At 39.1% G+C, this 20,185-nt stretch overlaps 1 protein-coding gene and 1 non-coding gene across 3 annotated transcripts; both read left to right on the top strand.

The window, feature by feature from the left end:
* The first annotated feature begins 419 nt into the window (after positions 1-419).
* On the top strand, positions 420-6,769 carry LOC136202207 (uncharacterized). Of its 2 annotated transcripts, none has more exons than XM_065992705.1 (10): positions 420-1,190; positions 1,750-1,944; positions 2,439-2,849; positions 3,099-3,162; positions 4,002-4,219; positions 4,305-4,418; positions 5,091-5,196; positions 5,301-5,512; positions 5,837-5,927; positions 6,020-6,769. In XM_065992705.1, exons 1-10 carry the CDS (start codon positions 453-455, stop codon positions 6,061-6,063), a joined length of 2,193 nt encoding a protein of 730 aa, XP_065848777.1. In that variant the 5' UTR covers positions 420-452; the 3' UTR covers positions 6,064-6,769. The 2 variants fall into 2 exon arrangements, with proteins under 2 accessions (XP_065848777.1, XP_065848776.1); XM_065992704.1 differs by having other exon boundaries at positions 5,837-5,940; positions 6,020-6,764.
* A 643-nt stretch (positions 6,770-7,412) lies between these two features.
* TRNAS-AGA (transfer RNA serine (anticodon AGA)) lies at positions 7,413-7,494 on the top strand. Its single transcript has one exon. It is a non-coding gene; the product is annotated as a tRNA-Ser (tRNA).
* The last annotated feature ends 12,691 nt before the right edge of the window (positions 7,495-20,185 follow it).

Here is a 20,185-nt window from a genome sequence, read left to right as displayed (position 1 = left end):
GGGCGGTATCTGCTTTTGACTGATAGAAAATGTCTCTCCTCTGACCGAACCCGCCAAAAAAATCACAATAGAAAAAGTTGTTCTTGCCGAGAGAGTAGCGGCAGAGACATCTTTATCTGGGGCGGAGGCTTCGTCGACCGGCTCCTCAGATAAAGATGTTAGGGTCCAAGAGAGGTCTCGCGAAGCCGGATAACCGCTACTAGTAGGATCCTAGCCAAGAGGGGAAGTGCTACTTCTCGTTCCCTATCGAGTGGATAAAATCCCAAGCCTTAAGAGCCCATTAACCCATGTTCTGTTCCGCTAACGATCAGTCGTTTTGCTAGTTTGCCGAAAATTTAAATGGGTACACTTTCCCTCCTATTATTGGTTTGCTTAGCTCCATTTAAATAAAACTCAATTTTCTTCATCTGCTACGAATTACAAAATATCCGCAGCGAAGCCATTCAAGAAGTATGCCCTCAAATTCCAATTCATCTCAGACTCTTCCCCTCTCCATCTCAATCCCACATCATGACGACGACGATGATTTCCAAATCCCTCCCTCAAAATCACAAGCTTTCGCCGTTCAGTCAACTTCCAGAAAACCCCTAAAGTCCTCCGTCAATGGCCGCCGTCCGCCGCCCAAAAAGCCCAGGCGCTCCCCCAATCCCGGCAAGGAGAATGTGGCTCCCACTTACTCTGTACCCAACCAGAAATTGCTACCTGAAACCTGCAAGGAGGAATTTCAATTAGACGAGACTTGCAGCTTGGATTTGATTGAGTCGAGCATCGATTGCACTAATAAAAGCACAAGTGAAGATATGCGTCTCCAAGACAATTTTGTTGAAGTTGGGCGTTGTAAGCAGAAAGAGGGACTGGAAGTGGATCCAGCTGCCGGGTATTTGTGCAATTCGATAGAAGCTAGGCTAATGAAATCGACAGTGGACTCAGGACTTGATGCCCTGAGTTGTTATGGGTTAGATGAGCTTGAAGGATCGCAGGATTTTGATGAATTTGGCGAGCTGGATGGTTTAATTAAGTTATGTACTGATGAAATGAGTCAAGAACAGAAGGTTCCTAGAGATGTGGACCATGAAGATTTTTTGGTTCAGTGTCCACTTTGCGGAATCGACATTTCTGATCTGAGCGAGGAATCTAGACTGGTTCACACTAATGATTGTCTTGACAAACAAGAGAATCGTGTTCAGGAAGTAAGCCTTTTATGGTTTTTTCCCTCCTTTTTAAAGCATTTTTCCTTGTCCTATTATTGATTTTTCTAATGCATAAATGCAAAAATTAAAGCTGTGGTTAATTTATCAAATCAGATAATCTCACACTTCATGATCCTTTTTGTCCCTTAACTGATGTAGAGAAATGATTTGGTTGGCTAAGAATTTATACCTTTTTAGACTACAATTCAATCTAGCGAAACAGTTAATTTGCTAGTAGTGGCGATGAGAGGGATTAATGGCTATTCAACTAAACCGCCAACTAGCTAAATATATTTACAGAATATAATAAAGCGTCTACCTACAAGCTTCAAGTTGTGTATCAGATTTGAGGGTATGGTTATCTTGACTGGGACTATTTTATCTGTTAGTTTCGCAAGAAATCAGCCAGTGGAGCATTGTTTTCAATTTCATATATGGTTTTATTGGTGAGGAAATCTTTTTAGGACTTCAGAGCATACTTCAAGGATTTTCTGTGGCTATTGTTTAACAAGAAGTGTTATACATGGCTTCATTGGTTTAATATTCATGTTTTATGCAGAATGTTCATGCCGGCATTGACGGGGGAATCCACTTCGCACCAGAAGCTGCTGATGATCCTGTTGGTTGTCCACCACAAGTCGTTGATGTTTCCCCTGTGATCACATGGCTAAGAAGTTTGGGTTTGGAAAGATATGAGGAAGCTTTTGTTCGAGAAGAGATTGATTGGGACTCATTAAAGTGGCTAACGGAAGAGGTATGCTTCAGTATATAATGTTAATTGCACTTTAGGCAATCTTATGGTTTCAATGGGAAGTTTGAAGCACCTGGTAGTGTCCCGTAATCTTAATTTGTTGCCCTGCCCATTCGGTTGAAGAAAATGACTTACTGGCATTTATTTAACCTTTTGAGGGAGAATCAGAGATATGATACTGTCGACCACCCAATAAAAACTGAACCTGTTCATATAGCATCACATTTCCCGAAGCCTAAGTGCTGGCCAGAACTGAAGTCTTAGAATCAGACCCTGGTTATCGTTTTTAGCTCATTTGGTAGTTCAGCCAACTATAAAGGCAGGGTCACACCTCATTGTGGAAACTATCTATCAAAATAACATTTTTATAAGGTTTCTGTAGGTTTATAGCAATACATCCTTTACTGGAAAGCTCATGCTTGCTTCTCTTGAAGTAGACAGTTTAAGCCTTCCTTTTGCTTGAAATGAATATCGATGAACTTTCACTTTTCCTGCAGGATCTCTTTAGCATAGGTATTACTGCACTTGGTCCCAGGAAGAAGATTGTGCATGCTCTTGCTGAACTGAGAAAAGGGTGCCATCTAGCTTCTGAGACATACGGAGACACAGATGCCTCTGTCAAAGTTGAATCACGAAGTATTGATAGAAGAGAGATGCAAGTGGTGATTTCTGAAGTTACAAGTGATGAAACTAATAAATCAACTGCAAACAAATTAATTACAGATTTTTTTCATGGCTCTGTTGCTGTCAAGAAGAAAATTTGCAACATTTCCACAGAAAAGCAAGGACTAGCTAAGACTCGCCAAGGTTCTGCTCATAGGATCGTGGCCAAAAACAATCCTGGAAAAAAGGGAAAACTCAGAGATATTCCCTTGTGGTGCACTGTACCAGGGACACCATTTCGTGTGGTATTGCCCTTTTTATCGTTTGGCACAAATCATTTATGCATCTTCATATTTTAAGATTTTCCTTCCCTTCTTCTGGGAAGTGGATTTTCAACTCTTCTCAACATTGTAGATGGTCATATAGCTTTGGATATTGCATATGTGAATGTGATCCAATAATTAATCATGTGGTTTGGAATGTATTATCACGTGTTCTTCACTGATAAACCTTTTGGCGTTATTGATGATTTCATTCTAATTGTGTTTCTGCAGGATGCTTTCAAATATCTTAGAGGAGATTGTTCCCATTGGTTTCTTACGCACTTTCATATGGATCGTAAGTTCAGTTGTAATTTTGCATTGATACTGTCCTAAACTTTCCACATCAAAACACGGGAAGATCCTGCTTCAACATATAGTTTCGCTGGCATGTTATTAGAAATTTATTTATGCCAGTTTACTGGTTGTTATTGACCCATGCTGTTCCAATTAAATTATTCTGCAATAGTGGTCTTGTTTCATTTTTCAAATTTTTGGAACTTTTTTGGTATATGTATAGTCTTTACATATGTGAACATATCAATTAGACAGTTGTATTAGAGAGAGATCATAGGGATTTAGCATTTATTCTATTTCCTTACTTAGAATCCTAAACCTGTAAAATTTGTATAGCTTCTCTATGATATGAACTAAACGCAATATTTCTCTAACCTACGGGTTGTAGCTCAGTTGGCAACTGAGGCTGAGTTTATGGGAAGAGACCTCAAGTTCGAACTAAATACATCCGCAGGTAGGGGTGAGGAGCCTTAACTGTGACTAAGTTCCGATTAGGATTATCTCAATGAGGATACCTGTGGTCCAGACCCAAAAAAACACAATATATCTCTCATTCGCTCTCTTTCAACAGTTCACACAGTATACCCAAGTATAAAGTCACAAAGTTATTCTGTGCTAACTAAATTCTATCAGGTGATTAGTTGTGAAGTCAGATTTCGAAAACTAAATAAAATAATTTATTTTCTTGATGGATAGCACAAGGTGACTAGGGGAATGGGACTAAACATTTGTTGCTAGGGAGCAATTATTATTAGGCTATGGTACTTTTCAAGTAAATTATTTAATGCTAAAAAGCTTCTGCAATTTTGTAAATGGATTATGCTGCAATTCTTTTCACAGATTATCAAGGGTTAACAAGGTCCTTCTGTCACGGGAAGATCTATTGTTCCTTGATCACGGCAAAGCTTGTAAATATGAAGATTGGGATTTCTTGGGATAGAATTGAGATATTACCTCTCAATCAAAAGATCAGAATTGCTGGTGTTGATGTTACATGCTTGGATGCAAACCACTGCCCGGGTTCAGTTATAATACTCTTTCAACCTCCCAATGGTAAGGTATGCTCCAAATTTCTCCTCGAAACACTATTCGCTATGTGGTTATAATTTCTAGTATTAATCGCAAGTTCATGTAAATGTTTAGGCAGTTCTTCATACGGGAGATTTCCGCTATTGTGAGGAGATGGCAAACATGATCACTTCTCAAATGTGTCCTATCCATACTCTCATCCTTGATACGACATACTGCAATCCCCAGGTAATTCTGTGTTTAAGAAAATCAGTACCTTTTGACAAATCATTTGCCATAAACAATTTAGTTGAGTTAAAGTTTTTAGCTAGACAATCAGAATCGTGGATTATTATGTGAAGCAAGTTATTATGCAAAGTACCAGAAGCCAATGTTCAGACCTCTCTTGAGCTGAAGCTGACCCCAAATACAGAGTTGTTGATCCCATTTTAGTAGAAAATCCTTCTGAAAGTCAAGCAAACCTGCCACAAGATTAATAAATAAAGCAGTTGGATATTAGTAAAATTCACTGATTGCATGAAGCAGTTGACAGTCTGAATTTAACAACAGACATAGATCTGATGGTACAAATGATAGTGCAAGGAAGAAGTCTATAAGATCAAATACTGAACCATACCTCAAAAAGAAGAAAATAGTTCCTAAATCTGTGTGCGTGTAAAATATACACACTTGTGTGAAATCTGCATTGTTCAAACTAAATAGCAGCTGGCCTCCAAGCTACTTGGATTTTAAATAACCGTGCTTCAGAAAATGTTTGTCAAATTAAATTGGAAATATAAATTATAAAAGATGCGCTAAAAGATTAGTATCTTGTCCTTTTTCTTTTTTCACCGAGATATTAATATCGCTAATGAATTTGTATGCTAAATGAAGTTTATTTTATTGCATCATCACTTGCAGTATGACTTTCCAAAGCAAGAAGCTGTAATACAGTTTGTCATTGAGGCTATTCAAGCTGAAACTTTCAACCCCAAAACTCTTTTTCTAATTGGAAGCTACACAATTGGTGAATCTCTCGTCTCGTTCTTTGATACTTATCTCTGATTCTTTTTCTTGCATGCAACTTCTCATTTTGTTGAATCATTTTCTTTATCATTTATCTCGCAATAGGAAAGGAGAGGTTGTTCTTGGAGGTTGGCCGTGTACTCCAGAGAAAGGTTCATGTTAATGCAGCAAAGTTGCGTCTTTTGGAGTGCTTGGGCTTCTCTAAAGAAGATATGCAGTGGTTTACATCAAATGAGTATGAAAGCCAAATTCATGTGGTTCCTATGTGGACACTTGCAAGCTTCAAACGGCTAAAACATATATCCAATCAATACGCGGTAAGGCAGTTTATCCTATTCGTTTGAATAATCAAATATTACTTATGACCTCTAAAATTAAGTTTAGGTAAGCTATGATTTCTCCATAGATGAATTCATAGTTATCAAAGCCGCCAATCAAGCTCAAAAGGCGCTAGCCTTGTGTCTCTTAGATGCACGCCCTGAGCTCTAGGACCCCATTATGCCTTAGTACGTTTTGCGCCTTTAATAACTATAGGTTAAGCAGAGACACATGATAATGACATTAAGATTAATTTAGGGAAAGCCTCACATTATGATTGAGTTGAGTAAAATAGTTTGAGAATGTTTGTTGTTATTGTTCAGAAACGATTCAGCCTAGTAGTAGCCTTCTCTCCAAGTGGTTGGACATTTGGGAAGGGGAAGAAGAAGTCGCCAGGGAAAAGGTGGCAGCAAGGTACAATTATAAGGTAAAAGATTATCTATCTTCCATATCATTATCATTATCATTTCTCATCCTCAAATTACTTTGGTGGAATGGTGCAACAGGTATGAAGTACCATACAGCGAGCATAGCAGTTTTACAGAATTGAAAGACTTTGTGAAGTTTGTATCTCCTGAAAAAGTAATACCCAGCGTAAACAACGATGGACCAGAATCAGCTGATGCCATGGTTTCCCTCCTGCTTTCTTGATTTTTTTTTTACTGCAAACCTCAAGCAACATAGGGTAAATTGCATCAGTTATCACTGAAGTTAAGGGGTCAGTTTCAAAGAAGTTATTTAACTTCGTTTTGTTTCAATAAAGTCATGAAACTTATTTTATTTCAATAAAGTTAATCTAACCAATTCAGACATAAAAAGACATGAAATAATCACTCTTGAAAAGAACTTACTTTTATATGAAACATGATAGCCATATAGCAACCATGTAAGAGTCAAGTGATTTCTAATGTAACTGTCACTTCATTGCTGTTTTTTTTATCTGAAATGATTAGAATGACTTCGTTGCAATCAAATAAAAGTTCAATGACTTTAATAAAATAAACTCGTTCAACGACTTTTTAAAACTGGCCCCAGACTTAAGTGAACATCAGTGTAATTTACCCTTAACATATTAGACTATGATTAAACTTGAAGAGAAAGATGGAATATATTATGCTCCACATCTCTATATGATATGTTGTAAAGCCTATAAGTCATATTTAGAGCATATTTGGTCAACTGTTGTTTTTACTATATGTTAGCTTATTTTCATTTTAAAATAACTATCATCAATTAATCATAAGATTCATAACTGATACTTCTATATCTATTGTTTGAATTACATTACATCGACAAAAAGGAGAACTAATCGGAGACATAATTTTATTTTTTTTCTCTTAATTGATTGAAAAAACAACATATGTAAATTAGTGGTAACTGCAGTAACCTTAAAATGACTATAGCTGATGGAAGTTTTTATTGTTCATACATAATGGAATAATTTTAGCTATAATTTCTAAACTTTTTTCTTTTTTCGGCCTTGGGTTTATCATTTAATCATTTTTTTAAAGCCAACTATAGGTGTGTGTGATATGTTATTTTAAAAGTTCAGAGTGCCAATAGTCAAAACGTACCAAATTTAAGGGTGTAAATATGCATTAAGCATTTTTTAATTGCTCGTTACTTCTTTGAATTATTATGATAAATTTATCTTTTTTTTATATATAATAATTGAAATTCCAAAGTTGACATATATTTTAATTCTAAAATGGCTAATTGTATGTTTCTTAAAGTTATTATGATCTTTTATAGCACCCATAATGAAAGAATAAAGGTTTGGTCTGCTCAATAAGATATAAAATGTTTTTAGTTTAGATTCAATATTTTGTTGTTCTAACCGTATCTCAATTTTGTGCTGTAAGACTCCTTCAATGGTTCTTAAAGCCATAGTTCGTGAAGGTGGACATGCCGGAGTGGTTATCGGGCATGACTAGAAATCATGTGGGCTCTGCCCGCGCAGGTTCGAATCCTGCTGTTCACGTTTTTCTTTTTCTTCTCTCCATAAATCATTTTTTTCCTTTAATTATTAGTTTTTTTTTTTTTTGGTAAGAATTATTAGTTTTCTTTTCAAATTTAATCGAACAGGAGATTAAGAAAACAAACAATTGCCATGCTCCACGTCACGGTTTTGACTCACACTCCACATATTGAAATTTTGTCTTTTTTGTTTTTTCTAGTCACGAAATCTGCATTTTCCTTAATTAAGACTATATATTATAAAAAAAAACTATCAATTTTGTCTTTCTTAATTAAGATCTCTCCTGTTTTGATACATTATTTTTTAACAAACACACTTTTATAGTTTCATAGGAAAATAAGTAGATGTTATAGTTTTTTTTTCTTTATATATATATATATATATATATATATTAATAGATATATAGATATATATTTATTAGAGATAGAGGCCGGAGAAAAAATGCTAAAAACCGCTCCCGTCCCCCTGGCGATTTGCGATTACCCTGTTCCCTCCGCCAACTGCTTCTCCGCCGACGAAACCTCTTGAGCTCCGGCGCCGATTTCTTTACCTTTCTCTCCGCCGCCGTCGGCCGTGGGAGGTTGGCTGTCCCTCCGGTGCTGAGATAGTGTTGTGAGCGGTTTGTTTTCGCATCCTCTTGGTGCGCGAGTTTGGTTGCGTTTCTCTGTTTTGAGGCGCGGTTTGTTTTCTGCTTTGCTGGTCTGAGGCGCGCCTGCTCCGCTTGGCCTGCCGTTTCTCTGGGATTTCGGCCGCCTGTTTGCCGTCGCTCCACGGATTGGGGATTCCCACCGGTTTCAAGACTCGGATCTGCTCCGACTTTATTTCACTACCGAGTCGGTTGTCGGGTGAGTTCTTTCTGTTCAATCTTGTTCCCTGTGTGTGGTTTTGGCTATATCTGCTTGTATTGCTTGTCTGTTTGGCAATCTTGCTCTGGATTGTTGGCTGTATCTTTTTGAGCGGTCTGTGCTACTGGCATTGCTTGTCTGTTTGGTAATTTTGCTTTGGATTGTTGGCTGTATCTTTTGAGCGGTCTGTGCTTGGTTCATCGGTTCTATTTGCTCATTGTGTCTGGTGGATTGGCTCTGTGGGTGGATTTGTGGTTGTGGGTGTATTTGGTTGTTCAGGTTGTGTTTCTGTTTCTGCTGTTTTGCCATAGTTGTTTCCCTAGCCTATTGTGTTAATTATGACTGGTATGGAGAGGGCCGTTGGCAACCTATCGTTGTCGGATGGAGAGGAGGAAGCCTTAGACCTTAGTGGACCATCATCCAACCCTATTGCTAAAAATGGAGGGCTTACCTTGATTGGTCGGTTTCTCACAGAGCGCTCTATTAATACTGTAGCCATGAAGGCTAGAATGGCCACAATATGGAGACCAGGCAGGGGAGTGGCTATTTCAGAGCTTTCACACAATAAATATGTCTTCGAATTTTACCATGCTATTGATTTGGCCCGTGTAGTGGAAGGGGGCCCTTGGTCTTTTGATAACCACTTGCTTGTGGTTTCTCTCTGGAAAGATGAACCATCACCTGACTTGGTTGACCTGTACATTGCTGACTTTTGGGTTCAGGTTTATGACTTGCCTATTGGGTCTATGTCGGAGGGGGTGGGTAGACAGATTGGAGACTTTATTGGTAAATTTCAGGCTTATGATATCAATAATAATACCGGATTACGAAGACAATTTATGAGGCTGAGAGACTCTATTGATGTGAGGAAGCCGCTGAAAAGGATGAAGAAGATCCGAAAGGGAAAAGAGGAATGGGCTTATATATCATTCAAATATGAGAGATTGGGATCGTTCTGCTATATATGTGGGCTGTTAGGGCATACTGACAGATTTTGTGATAAAATCTTTACTTTGAAACCTGAGGAGATCACTAAGGAGTGGGGGACTGGTTGAAGGCCCCTGTACGCAGGGGCGAGGATGTGTTGAGTGTGAAGTGGCTAAGAGAGCCAGGCAGTCAGGATATGACCGTCAATTCTGGTAGTGGGCAAACTGTGGAGAACACTGTTAAAGCTATAAAAGTAGGGCAGTCGAGTGGGGGTAAGGAAGCCGGGAAGGAGAATATCCCTGTGGGACAGGAGGGGGCAACGTTGAAGGGTAAGATGGTTGCAGGGAAAGGGAATCCAATTTTACAACCAGTGCAAGAGGGGGAGATAGTGAGTATGGCTGTGGATAGTGATGATGAGGGTCTTGAATTGGCAGAGGATCGAAAGCGTAGGCGTGCAGGCCCGGATTCGGTTTCAGTTTAGGCTATTGTGAATAAGCTGTAGGGAAACGGGTTTGATCGAATCCTAAATAATCCGAAGGGGACAGTTTCTACGAGCCAAGTAGATTCTTCCCTTTCTAATGACATAGAAATGGCGCGGTCTGTAGAGCAGGCCCGCCGAGGATTATGAATTGCCTAAGCTGGAACTGCCGGGGGTTGGGGAATGCCCGAGCAGTTCGGTCTCTCGGTGAGCTTGTTAAGATAAGCAAGCCGGATTTGGTCTTTCTGATTGAAACTTTGGTTACTAATTCCTGTATTGACGGTTTGAAGAGGAAGTTCGGATTTGAAGGCTCTTTCGCTGTTGATTGTAGAGGTAGGAGTGGGGGCATTGCCCTAATTTGGAGGAAATCTGATATGGCTTCGGTAGTTACTTTCTCTGACCACCATATTGAAGTTCAGATACATGACACTGAGATGGGGGATTGGAGGCTAGTTGGCTTCTATGGTCATTCTAATCGAGCCAATCATGTGTGGTCTTGGAGTCTCTTGACTCAATTGTGTTCCTGTTCGATCCTCCCTTTACTAGTGATCGGGGACTTTAATTGTATTCTTTCTGATTCGGAGAAGGTTGGGGGCCCAGGCTACCCTCAAGGGTTGATGCGCCGTTTTCAAGAGGCGGTGGAAGAGATCTGCTGATTGATCTCCCTACACAGGGCAGTCAATTCACGTGGGAGAGGAGTCGGGGGACTATGTTGTGGGTCAGGGAGAGGTTGGATAGAGCTATGGTCACTAGTGCTTGGGCAGACAGATTCCCAACTCATCGGCTTCGGACTCTGATCTCAGCTTACTCTGATCATGCACCTATTTTTCTTGAGTTTGATAACCCGGTTAGCAATGTGAGGCGTAGTCATTTTCGTTTTGAACAAGAGTGGTTGTCTGACCCTGAATTCAAGGTGCTGGTGAGGACTTGTTGGCTAAGTAGTAGCTGTCATAACCTAGCTACAAAGCTGGCAGCCTGTGCCAGTAGTATGGAGCAATGGGGAAAGAAGTATCGGCTGAGGTTTAGAAAGAAAATTGAGGTTTGTAAGAGGAAGTTGGATAGGCTTGTGGATAGCAGTGCACCGGCTGATGTGGTCAGATTCCTTCAGGCCAAAAGTGAATTGAATTCCCTTCTTGATTCTGAAGCTATACATTGGCAACAAAGGGCTAATAATTTCTGGTTACATGAGGGGGACCAAAATACTAAGTTTTTCCATGCCTGTGTCAAAGCAAGAAAGCAGAGGAACACCATTCGCCACCTTAGGGATGTGAACGGTCTGATAGTAGATGGAGTATATGATATGGGGATTATTGCCAAAGCTTATTTCTCTGATTTGTTTGCTGGTCAAATAGCCCTTGTTATGATGCTGTGAATACCCTTGCCCCTCTTGTTACGCCTGAAATGCAGGCTGCCCTGTGCTCCCCTTTTACATTTGATGAATTCAAAACTGCAATGTTTCAAATGCATCCTGATAAATCCTCTGGTCCTGATGGGTTAAATCCGGGTTTCTTCCAACACTTTTGGGACCTCATTGGACCCGAGATTGTTAATGCATGTAAGGGTTATCTAGCCCGCAAGGAATTCCCACCTCACTTAAATGACACAATAATTTTCCTTATTCCCAAAATTGATAGGCCTGAGTGTATGAAGGATTTTCGCCCTATCTCCCTGTGCAATGTGCTTTACAAATTGATTGCCAAAGTCCTAGCTAATAGGCTCAAGCTTGTGTTACCTTTCTTGGTCTCTGAGTCTCAATCTGCTTTTGTCCCTGGCAGGTCTATCTCTGACAGCATTATGGTAGCCTTTAAGTCATTACACTTTATGAAGAGAAAGAACAGGGGTAGAATTGGTGAGGTGGCTTTAAAATTAGACATGAGCAAGACCTATGATACGGTAGATTGGACCTTCCTGAGACTTGTTATGCAAAAATTAGGCTTTCCTGGGTTGTGGATTGAATGGATCATGTTGTGCATTTCTACTGTGGAGTACTCTGTGTCGCTGAATGGTACGTTTGTGGGTCCAATTACTCCTGGTAGGGGTCTGAGATAAGGCGATCCTCTGTCGCCGTATTTATTTATACTGTGTGCTGAAGTCTTATCTAAACTGATTACAAGGGCAGAGGATGAGGGTTCCCTCCATGGGTGCCTCATCGCTAGGGGTGCGCCAACCATTACACACTTGTTTTTTTTTTTTTTTTTTGCAGATGATAGCTTCTTGTTTTTCAGGGCGTCTATGGATGAGTGTAACAAAGTGGGGATGATTCTATCTGAGTATGAGGCAGCATCTGGTCAGGCTATCAACCTGCAAAAATCTGGGATTTTCTTTAGTCCGAATGTTGGCATGGATCTGCGTAATGAGGTATGTAACTCTCTTCAGGTATTTCATCCTCTGGATACTGGTCGCTACTTGGGCCTTCCTTCACTAATTAGGAAGTCCAAAGTGTCAATTTTTAGTTTCCTCATAGATAGACTCAGGAAGAGGTTAAGTGCATGGTCTTTTAGATTTCTTTCTGCTGCGGGTAAGGAAGTGCTAATTAAGGCGGTAGCTCAGGCTCTGCCAACTTTTTGTATGAGTGCATTTAAATTGCCTAAATCCCTTTGTCTAGATTTGGAGAAAATAATTAATTCTTTTTGGTGGGGTATGAAACCAGGGGGTAGGAGGTCGATTCATTGGCAGAGTTGGGATAGGCTCTGTAGGGATAAGAGTGAGGGAGGTTTGAGTTTCAGGAGCCTCCAAAAATTCAATCTTGCTTTATTAGGCAAACATGCTTGGAAGTTTATGGTTACTCCAAATTCTTTAGTGGGTCGAATGTTCAAAGCTAAATACTTCCCTAGAGACCCATTTCTTTCCTCCAAATTGGGCAATAATCCTAGTTTTGTTTGGGGGAGTGTTTGGAGAGCCATTGAGGTGTTGAGATTGGGAGTTCGATGGAGAATTGGGGATGGTAAGTCAATATATGTGTGGAAAGATCCATGGGTAAACACTACGGCCCCTTTCATGGCCCAGGGGGATGCTGTTATGCAGCAGGATGATACAAAAGTGGCTGACCTGTATATCCAAGGTAGGAAAATCTGGGATAGAGGAAAAGTGGAGGATTTGTTAACTGAGGCAGATGCCAGAATTGTGTGTAGGATGGTGTTGCCAATCAGAGAAGTAGAAAATGGACCAATGTGGAATTTTACCAAAAATGGCATGTACACAAGTAAATCAGGGTATAAAGCGCTTTGTGATGGCTATGGTAGTGAGAATCAGGATGATGGGTGGAGTAGAATTTGGAAGATGCACGTTCCTCCAAAAGTTAAAATGTTTGTTTGGAAGCTGGCCTCGGGTTGTGTGGCTACTAGACATAGATTGGCAGGGAGGGGACTGTCAATCCCAATGCAGTGTTCCTTCTGCCATTCTGATTCTGAGCATGACCATCACCTCTTTGTGGATTGTGTATACGCCCAAGAATGTTAGAACCTATCCGGGATCAATACGGATGTATTCCAACCTGATTATCTAACGGGTTCTATTTTGCAGGTACTTTTGTCCAATAACCAAGACACCATAACCAAGGTGGCGATGACGCTTTGGGTCATTTGGAAGCAGAGGAATCAGATAGTCTGGGAGAGCAAAGTCCAATTATAAAAAACGACAATCTCTCTTGCGGATAACTACCTTGCTGCTTGGCGCCAGTCCCAGCTGAAGAACCTTTCTGTTGCTGCCCGTCACCTTTCCACGGCCCCAGAAGTTCACACTGATTCCGTCACTGCACTCAATCGCCCGAGCCAAGTACCTCAGGGGGATGCCGCGGCCCCTTCCCGTCATGCTGCGCAGCGTCGACCGCCCACTACCATCACCGTCGATGCAAATGAAACTGCTGGTATTGCTGCCCATGATCATGAGCACACGACGCGCGTGACAGTGCCACATGTACGACATATTAGTTGGTCTCGCCCCCCTTTTGGCTTTGTCAAATGCAATTGTGAAGCGGCTACTTTCAAAGCCGAGGCCCGGAGTGGGGTGGGAGCTTTACTTAGATAATCTGACGGTTCCTTTATGGCCTATCGTAGCCGTCTAATCCCCTTAATCGATGATATCAGAGTAGCTGAAGCTTTAGCTCTACGTGAGGCATTACATTGGTGTGTTTATCTTAATTGTATTAATGTCTTGTATGAAAGTGACTCGTTGATAGTGGTTAAGAGCGTCAAATCGGTTGATCCAGACTTGTCTGTTTATGGGTCAATTATTCAAGACTGCAAGGTTTTATTAAGTAGTCGACACGATTATAAAGTGTCTTTCTCTCCACGTCTAGCGAACAGGGGTGCTCATGTCGTTGCACGTCATGCCCTGTCCAATGCTAGCGAGTTTGTATCGTTTTCTGCTCCAGTTTGATTGCAGGAGACTATTGTTGCTGATTTGGTTTAAGGAATGAATTTCATCTTGTTTAAAAAAAAGAGATAGAGGCCGGAAAAGACAAAACCAAACCGGGCCCCCTAAAAAATAAAAATACAAGCAACCAGAAAACAGAAGATTAAATAAATCTATACCGAGGTAAGCCTAAAATGGCATCTGACACAAAGATTACACAAAAATTAGGGACAGTGTCCCACCATACTAAATGATTAGCAGTGAGACCATAACGAGCAATAGCGTCAGCAACTCGGTTACCTTCCCTATAAACGTGCGAGACCATGACAAGCATTTGCGAGCAGAGGTGAAGACATACCAACCAGTCATGACGGATTTTCTAGGGAACGACAGTAGATTTTGACTTAAACAGCTCCACAACAAAGGTTGAATCGGATTCCAATCAAAGTTTGTGCCAACCTCTATCCCAGACCTGATTAACCGCAAAAATGACCGCTCGAAGTTCAGTAAGAAACTAGAAAGAGGAGGAGATCGGAAAAGAGAACATACCAAGAGGAAAACCTCTACAGTTTCGAAAAATACTTCCACTTCCTGCAGCGCTCGGAGCACCAGAAGCTGACCCGTGAGTATTTACTTTAATCCAGTCAAAGGAAGGTGCTCTCCAACGAACCATGATAACAGATGGTGAACGAGGCGAGCGCCAAGGCAACAATAACTGATCTAAAATATGACGATCTACCGTAGAGGTGCCAGAGGCTCCAATATAAACTAAATCCACTTCTCTGATAAAATTCCAGAGTTTCCGGAGCACTAAAGAAATATTAAGAGTGCCATTGTTGAAAATAGCATCATTCATATTTTAGAGAATTATAACACTTCCAAACTAAGAAATTAATTTGAGTGAGTCTACTAAGTTCTGAAATTAAATAATTGTTGGGACATAAAATTTCAAAGATTATGTAATCAAAGCTATACCAACTTTAAGAAATCAATAAAGAACAAATAAAATAAACCGTACTTAGATTGGAAAATAATAAATATATTTGATTGAAATTAATTAATTTTTCCGCAAAGCAGTGAATAAATTCAACAGTTAGGATCTGAGAATTCTCATAACACTAATAATTATAGAATTAAGAAATAAGGGTAAAATTGAAAAAAAAAACATTGAAAATATAAAAGCAACGTATAAAATAAAATTTGGATTTTTCCGTAGAAATGACAAGTAAAAAGGAATTGATAGAGTATTAATGCTTGATGAAGTAAAATAAAACTCAACTTAGCAATCGAGACACCGACCCCAGTCCTCGAATTTCGGTGCCCGGAGGAATGGCCCTGCCCCGATGCAAAGGCGTCCACCTCCAGGGGGCTCAAGATCATTCATTAGCCACCTATGGGGAGAAACCTATAAATACCCCTCAACACAACCCACACAAGGGTAAACTCTTCTCTCTTTTAGCATTTGGACTTTATCTCTCTACATTATCATCGCTAACTTGATCACCATAGTGTCTCTAGAGGACCGCTCCTAGCACAGGTGGAACTCCTGCAGATAACCAAACCAACTCCTCAATATTTGGTACGGTGATCGTGGACTGAAACATTTTAAACCCCTTCTCTTTTCTCTTCACTTCATGGACATGGCAGAAACACCTCAGCCAGTGGAGCCTACTCCCACTAAAGAAATGGTGAATACTAGTCAACCTACCCGCCAATAGGAGCTAGAAGCCACTGTTTCCCACCTCGTTTTCATGGACGGCGCAACAGCTAGCTCCTCAACGGACGCTGATCAAGACCCTGTTGCCCAACTCCTGAAAACCTTGCACCAGTTTCAAGCTGAGCGCTAGATGCTCATCACACAAATAGCAATGCTGGAAGACAACAAGAGGATCTGAGAATTCCTTCAATTAAAAGACCCGTCCGCCACATTGCAGACCGACCCAGGACAGGAAGAGCCAAACACCACTCATGTGGAGGAACAATCAAACACACAGGCCCTGATCCCTCCCCCTCGAGACAGGCAGATCAAGGGACTGGGAAACAGATTTCCAATGCATCCTGGGCAAAAAGGCTTTGGGAGGCACCATGGGTAGAAGCATCACATCGAGCAAGACCTTGATGGTCCAACGAATCATAGAAGCCAACTTACCTAAGAATTACAAAACCCCGCGATTCCCTTCTTATACTAGCATCGAGGACCCCAACAAACATTGTGCCATATTTATGAGTATGATCAACCTCTTTTCAAAGGAAGACCGTATCATGTGCAAGGTTTTCCCCGCTACATTAGTTGGGGTGGCACAAGAATGACATCAGGGCCTGGCACCTGAGTCTGTCGATTCTTTCAACCTCCTAAAGGACCTTTTTGTCGCTTGTTTCATAGGCACCATCAAGGCAAAAAGGACCAGCTCCGACCTCAACGACGTTAAGCAGTGACCAATGGAGCCTCTTAGAGGATACCTGATAAGATTCCATCACACGTCCTCCTAGGTCAAATCAATAAACGCCAAGTTGCCATCGACGCCCTAGCTAAGGGCACGACCTACCAACCTCTTCAACAAAGTTGTTACACTAACCCATCCTTTACCTTCTAAAAGCTCATGACGGTGGTGCAAAGCTTTATTCGATACGATGATAGCCTCTGATTGACAAATTACAATGAGCGAGACAAAGATAGGAAATTGAAGAAAGAGGATAGAAGCAAGGTCGTAATAGAGAGTCGAAAGGACGATGGCCTAATCCTCTACCACCCCTACAATGATGGCTCTCGTGACATAAGGGAGGAACGACAACCCCAAATCCTTTGTATGGTTGTTATTGACCGATGCTTTTGTATGGTGTTGAGACATGCCTTTCCTTAAAGAATAAGGAATAAACATCATAACACATGTATTCATACCATGTGTGCTGAGCAACATTGAGATGGAAAAGAACGATCTCAACCTTTTCTAGTGTGAGACTCACTCGTAAAACTATAGTTTTTCAAAATTTTATCCTTACGACCCTAACTTATTCTAAATGCATAATTTAATACGGATAACTTAAAAGGACACCCTCATGAGCTAGATGATAATTCAACTTGGAAAAGGGCCGACTAGATAAGCGAATTAAATTATGATGGAAGGAATAAACTAAAAAGGGAAGATTGCCATTTATTCACATCTTCAAGTTTCTAATTTTCATTACCTAAGTAATTATGCACATGTGTGTAATTGTGACAATAAAAATTATAGAGATCCAAGTAATTATAGTAAATCTGATATGGAATCTAGGATAATGCATTCAATTTTTCGATTAAATTTCATCAAGAGGTTATATATCCTTAACAGGTGTATAGTACTCTTCTATACATGTTAATCAATAGACTATATATCCCTAACATGTGTATATTACTCTCTTTAGTTCATGTTTAAGCTATATCTCTTAGAAGTATATAACACGAACTGTCGATAGTATGCTGGTTGCACAAATTATTTACAAGTATGAATGAGATAAGACAAAACTAAAGTGTTCAGTTACATGCGAGTAGGAGATGCATGAATTATCCGTCCGTAACTAAATCGGTCCGGGTGAATAAATATGGATTCAGGTTTATCTAATCAAGTTATTAAGATAAATAGGAATTAATTATCTAAAGAGATAGAATCATACTCTAACTAAGAGTTCGAACTATAATTGATTAAGGTTTACCCTATCTGATAATGATTACAATTAGTCCTTATCCTCGTCTATAAGTACAACATCAGTCAAACCATAATTAATAATGATGGATGCATACCTCCCCCCTCTCTCTCTCTCTCAACATTCGTTCTTAGTTCGTGGAATCATCACAACCTCACGATTAACATTGACGTAAGAGATGTCTGACTAGTAATATGAGATCACAGTTCGATTCTTCCACTGCAACAACTCAACAAGCTTCCGCACTACAAGAGATAACATTATAATCTTTATTTGATATTTGAATTATATATTTTTTCAAGAACCAAAAAAAAAAAATTGAGACAATTTACAGAGCATGAAACAATTGACAACTATATTGTTGTGGGATAATATATAAATTTAGTCCTCACATACAAAACAATTAAATCTCAAACCTAGTGTTTTACCATTCAATGCAACTTCAAGCCTCATAGATGAAAGATGAGTTTTTCTTTCATGTGCATGTTTTGGCTATGGTCCAACCTCTAACGTTCCGACCACCCAATAAAACTTGGAATTGCACATCCTTCTGTTAGTGGAAAAATTTATCTTCCCTTAACGAAAAAACTCATCTTCCATTAATGAGATTTGGAATAGCACTGCATGGTAAATGTTACGCTTAAAATTATATTGGTTTGTACGTAGAGGCTAATTCTGCGCTCCTCCAATAACTACATGACTAAATTTGTAACACATTCTTATTATTGTTATTAAGAGAAAGAATTTGTGAAATAAATTTTGGAAGCCTCCTTGTTATGCTATTGTTGTTAGGAGTCGGTAATTAAAAAAAGGCATGATATTTGTTACTGTTGTCGACTTTCGATTCAATTAACATGTTGTATTCTTGTTTTCTAAATATGATTACTGTTAAATTCAAATACAGGATAATAATCAATTTTTTTTTATAAAATTTAACAATTAAATTTTCAATTTATATTATAATTGAAATAAATTTCAGTTATTATATAAAAATAAGCTTGGTATCGAATGTCTCTTTAAATAGAAGCTCCTAGGCGGATGACTAAGTCGGCTCTCCTAGAACCGTCATTAACTAGTGAGAATAACTCGTCAAATACTTTAGAAAGTCATGTGTTACCATCTTGAAATACCTTATTCTCTAAATAACTAGTTTAATTTCACAGTTTAAGATTTGATTTTCACGTGGGAGTAATTAAATAAGTTGTTTTCTTTTTATGAAAATTAAATAAGTTGTTGAAGTTAGGTGTACAAGGAAGGAACACAAATAGCTAGTCCATATTCAATGTTTCCTCCTCAAAGATAGTGTCTTTTTTCATTTTCTCCCCCATATAGTTTGTCATATAAACATGTAGTATCTCATTAATCAACCTATCTATATGTTTAGCTATTAACTTTATATTATATTGACTGTACTCTTCTCTTAGGAATTCGATTTAATGCATGTACCGCGTTAATTACTTATTTTTTACTAATTGATCACTAACCAACATTTCATAACATGATTTATAAACAAAAACAAGTATGTATATAATGCTTATTTTTGCAATAAAAATAAGTAGTTTAGTTTTATGCATAGATTTATCTGGTTATTATTACTGTATTCAGAGGAGAGATTATGCTATACGTCCGACACACCATTTCATCTGGACATCCGAATCAATATATAATTTTATATCACATGCGATTTTAATTAGTAAAATATTAACACAGTATAAATAATTATTTATTTACATCAAATTCATAGAACTTAATATTGACACGGTTTTGATCACATGGACCTTAATGACTATGCACTATTTGGCTATTCATCATTCGATCTAGGCTGATTAGAATTCTAAGGTGGAGATTCAAACCATCATGCGGCTTAGATTTAATAAGCATAGATCTAACGGTGAATGACCAAGTTCACTTGGTCATTAAGATCAATGTGAATATTTCACGTATATAAATTTTCCCATCCTCATGAATAGATGTGCTCAATCATGCCTAAAACTTTTATTTATATAAAATAACGTTAATAAAAGAACTGATTCTTCTGATAATTTTGCGAGATAACATAATTTTAATTAAGACTGGTTCAATTAAAGTTCAAACATTTAATTTATAATGCATTCATTTAGTTTTTTTTAAAGAATCTTTATTAATTTGAGAATATTATATTAGTATGCATTAGAGTTCTAATAGGATCCTAATAATGCTAGACTCAGAATGTCAAAAAACAGGCCTGATCAAAGATACAATGGCACCAGCAAACGCGTGAGCCACCATTTTTTTTAATAGAAGTGACAACCACATTGAAACTCTTAGAGAGAATAAGCTGACAAGAACTAATGACTGAGCCAAATTCAGAGAGGTCTGTAATGCATGAATAAATTGTTTGGCCCACTTCCGACGCATCCATTTCAATCAC

This window comes from Euphorbia lathyris, chromosome 8 (assembly GCF_963576675.1).
Source record: "Euphorbia lathyris chromosome 8, ddEupLath1.1, whole genome shotgun sequence".
NCBI lineage: Eukaryota > Viridiplantae > Streptophyta > Magnoliopsida > Malpighiales > Euphorbiaceae > Euphorbia > Euphorbia lathyris.
Note: the sequence above shows the minus strand (reverse complement) of the source record. Positions and strands in the feature narration are given on the sequence as shown.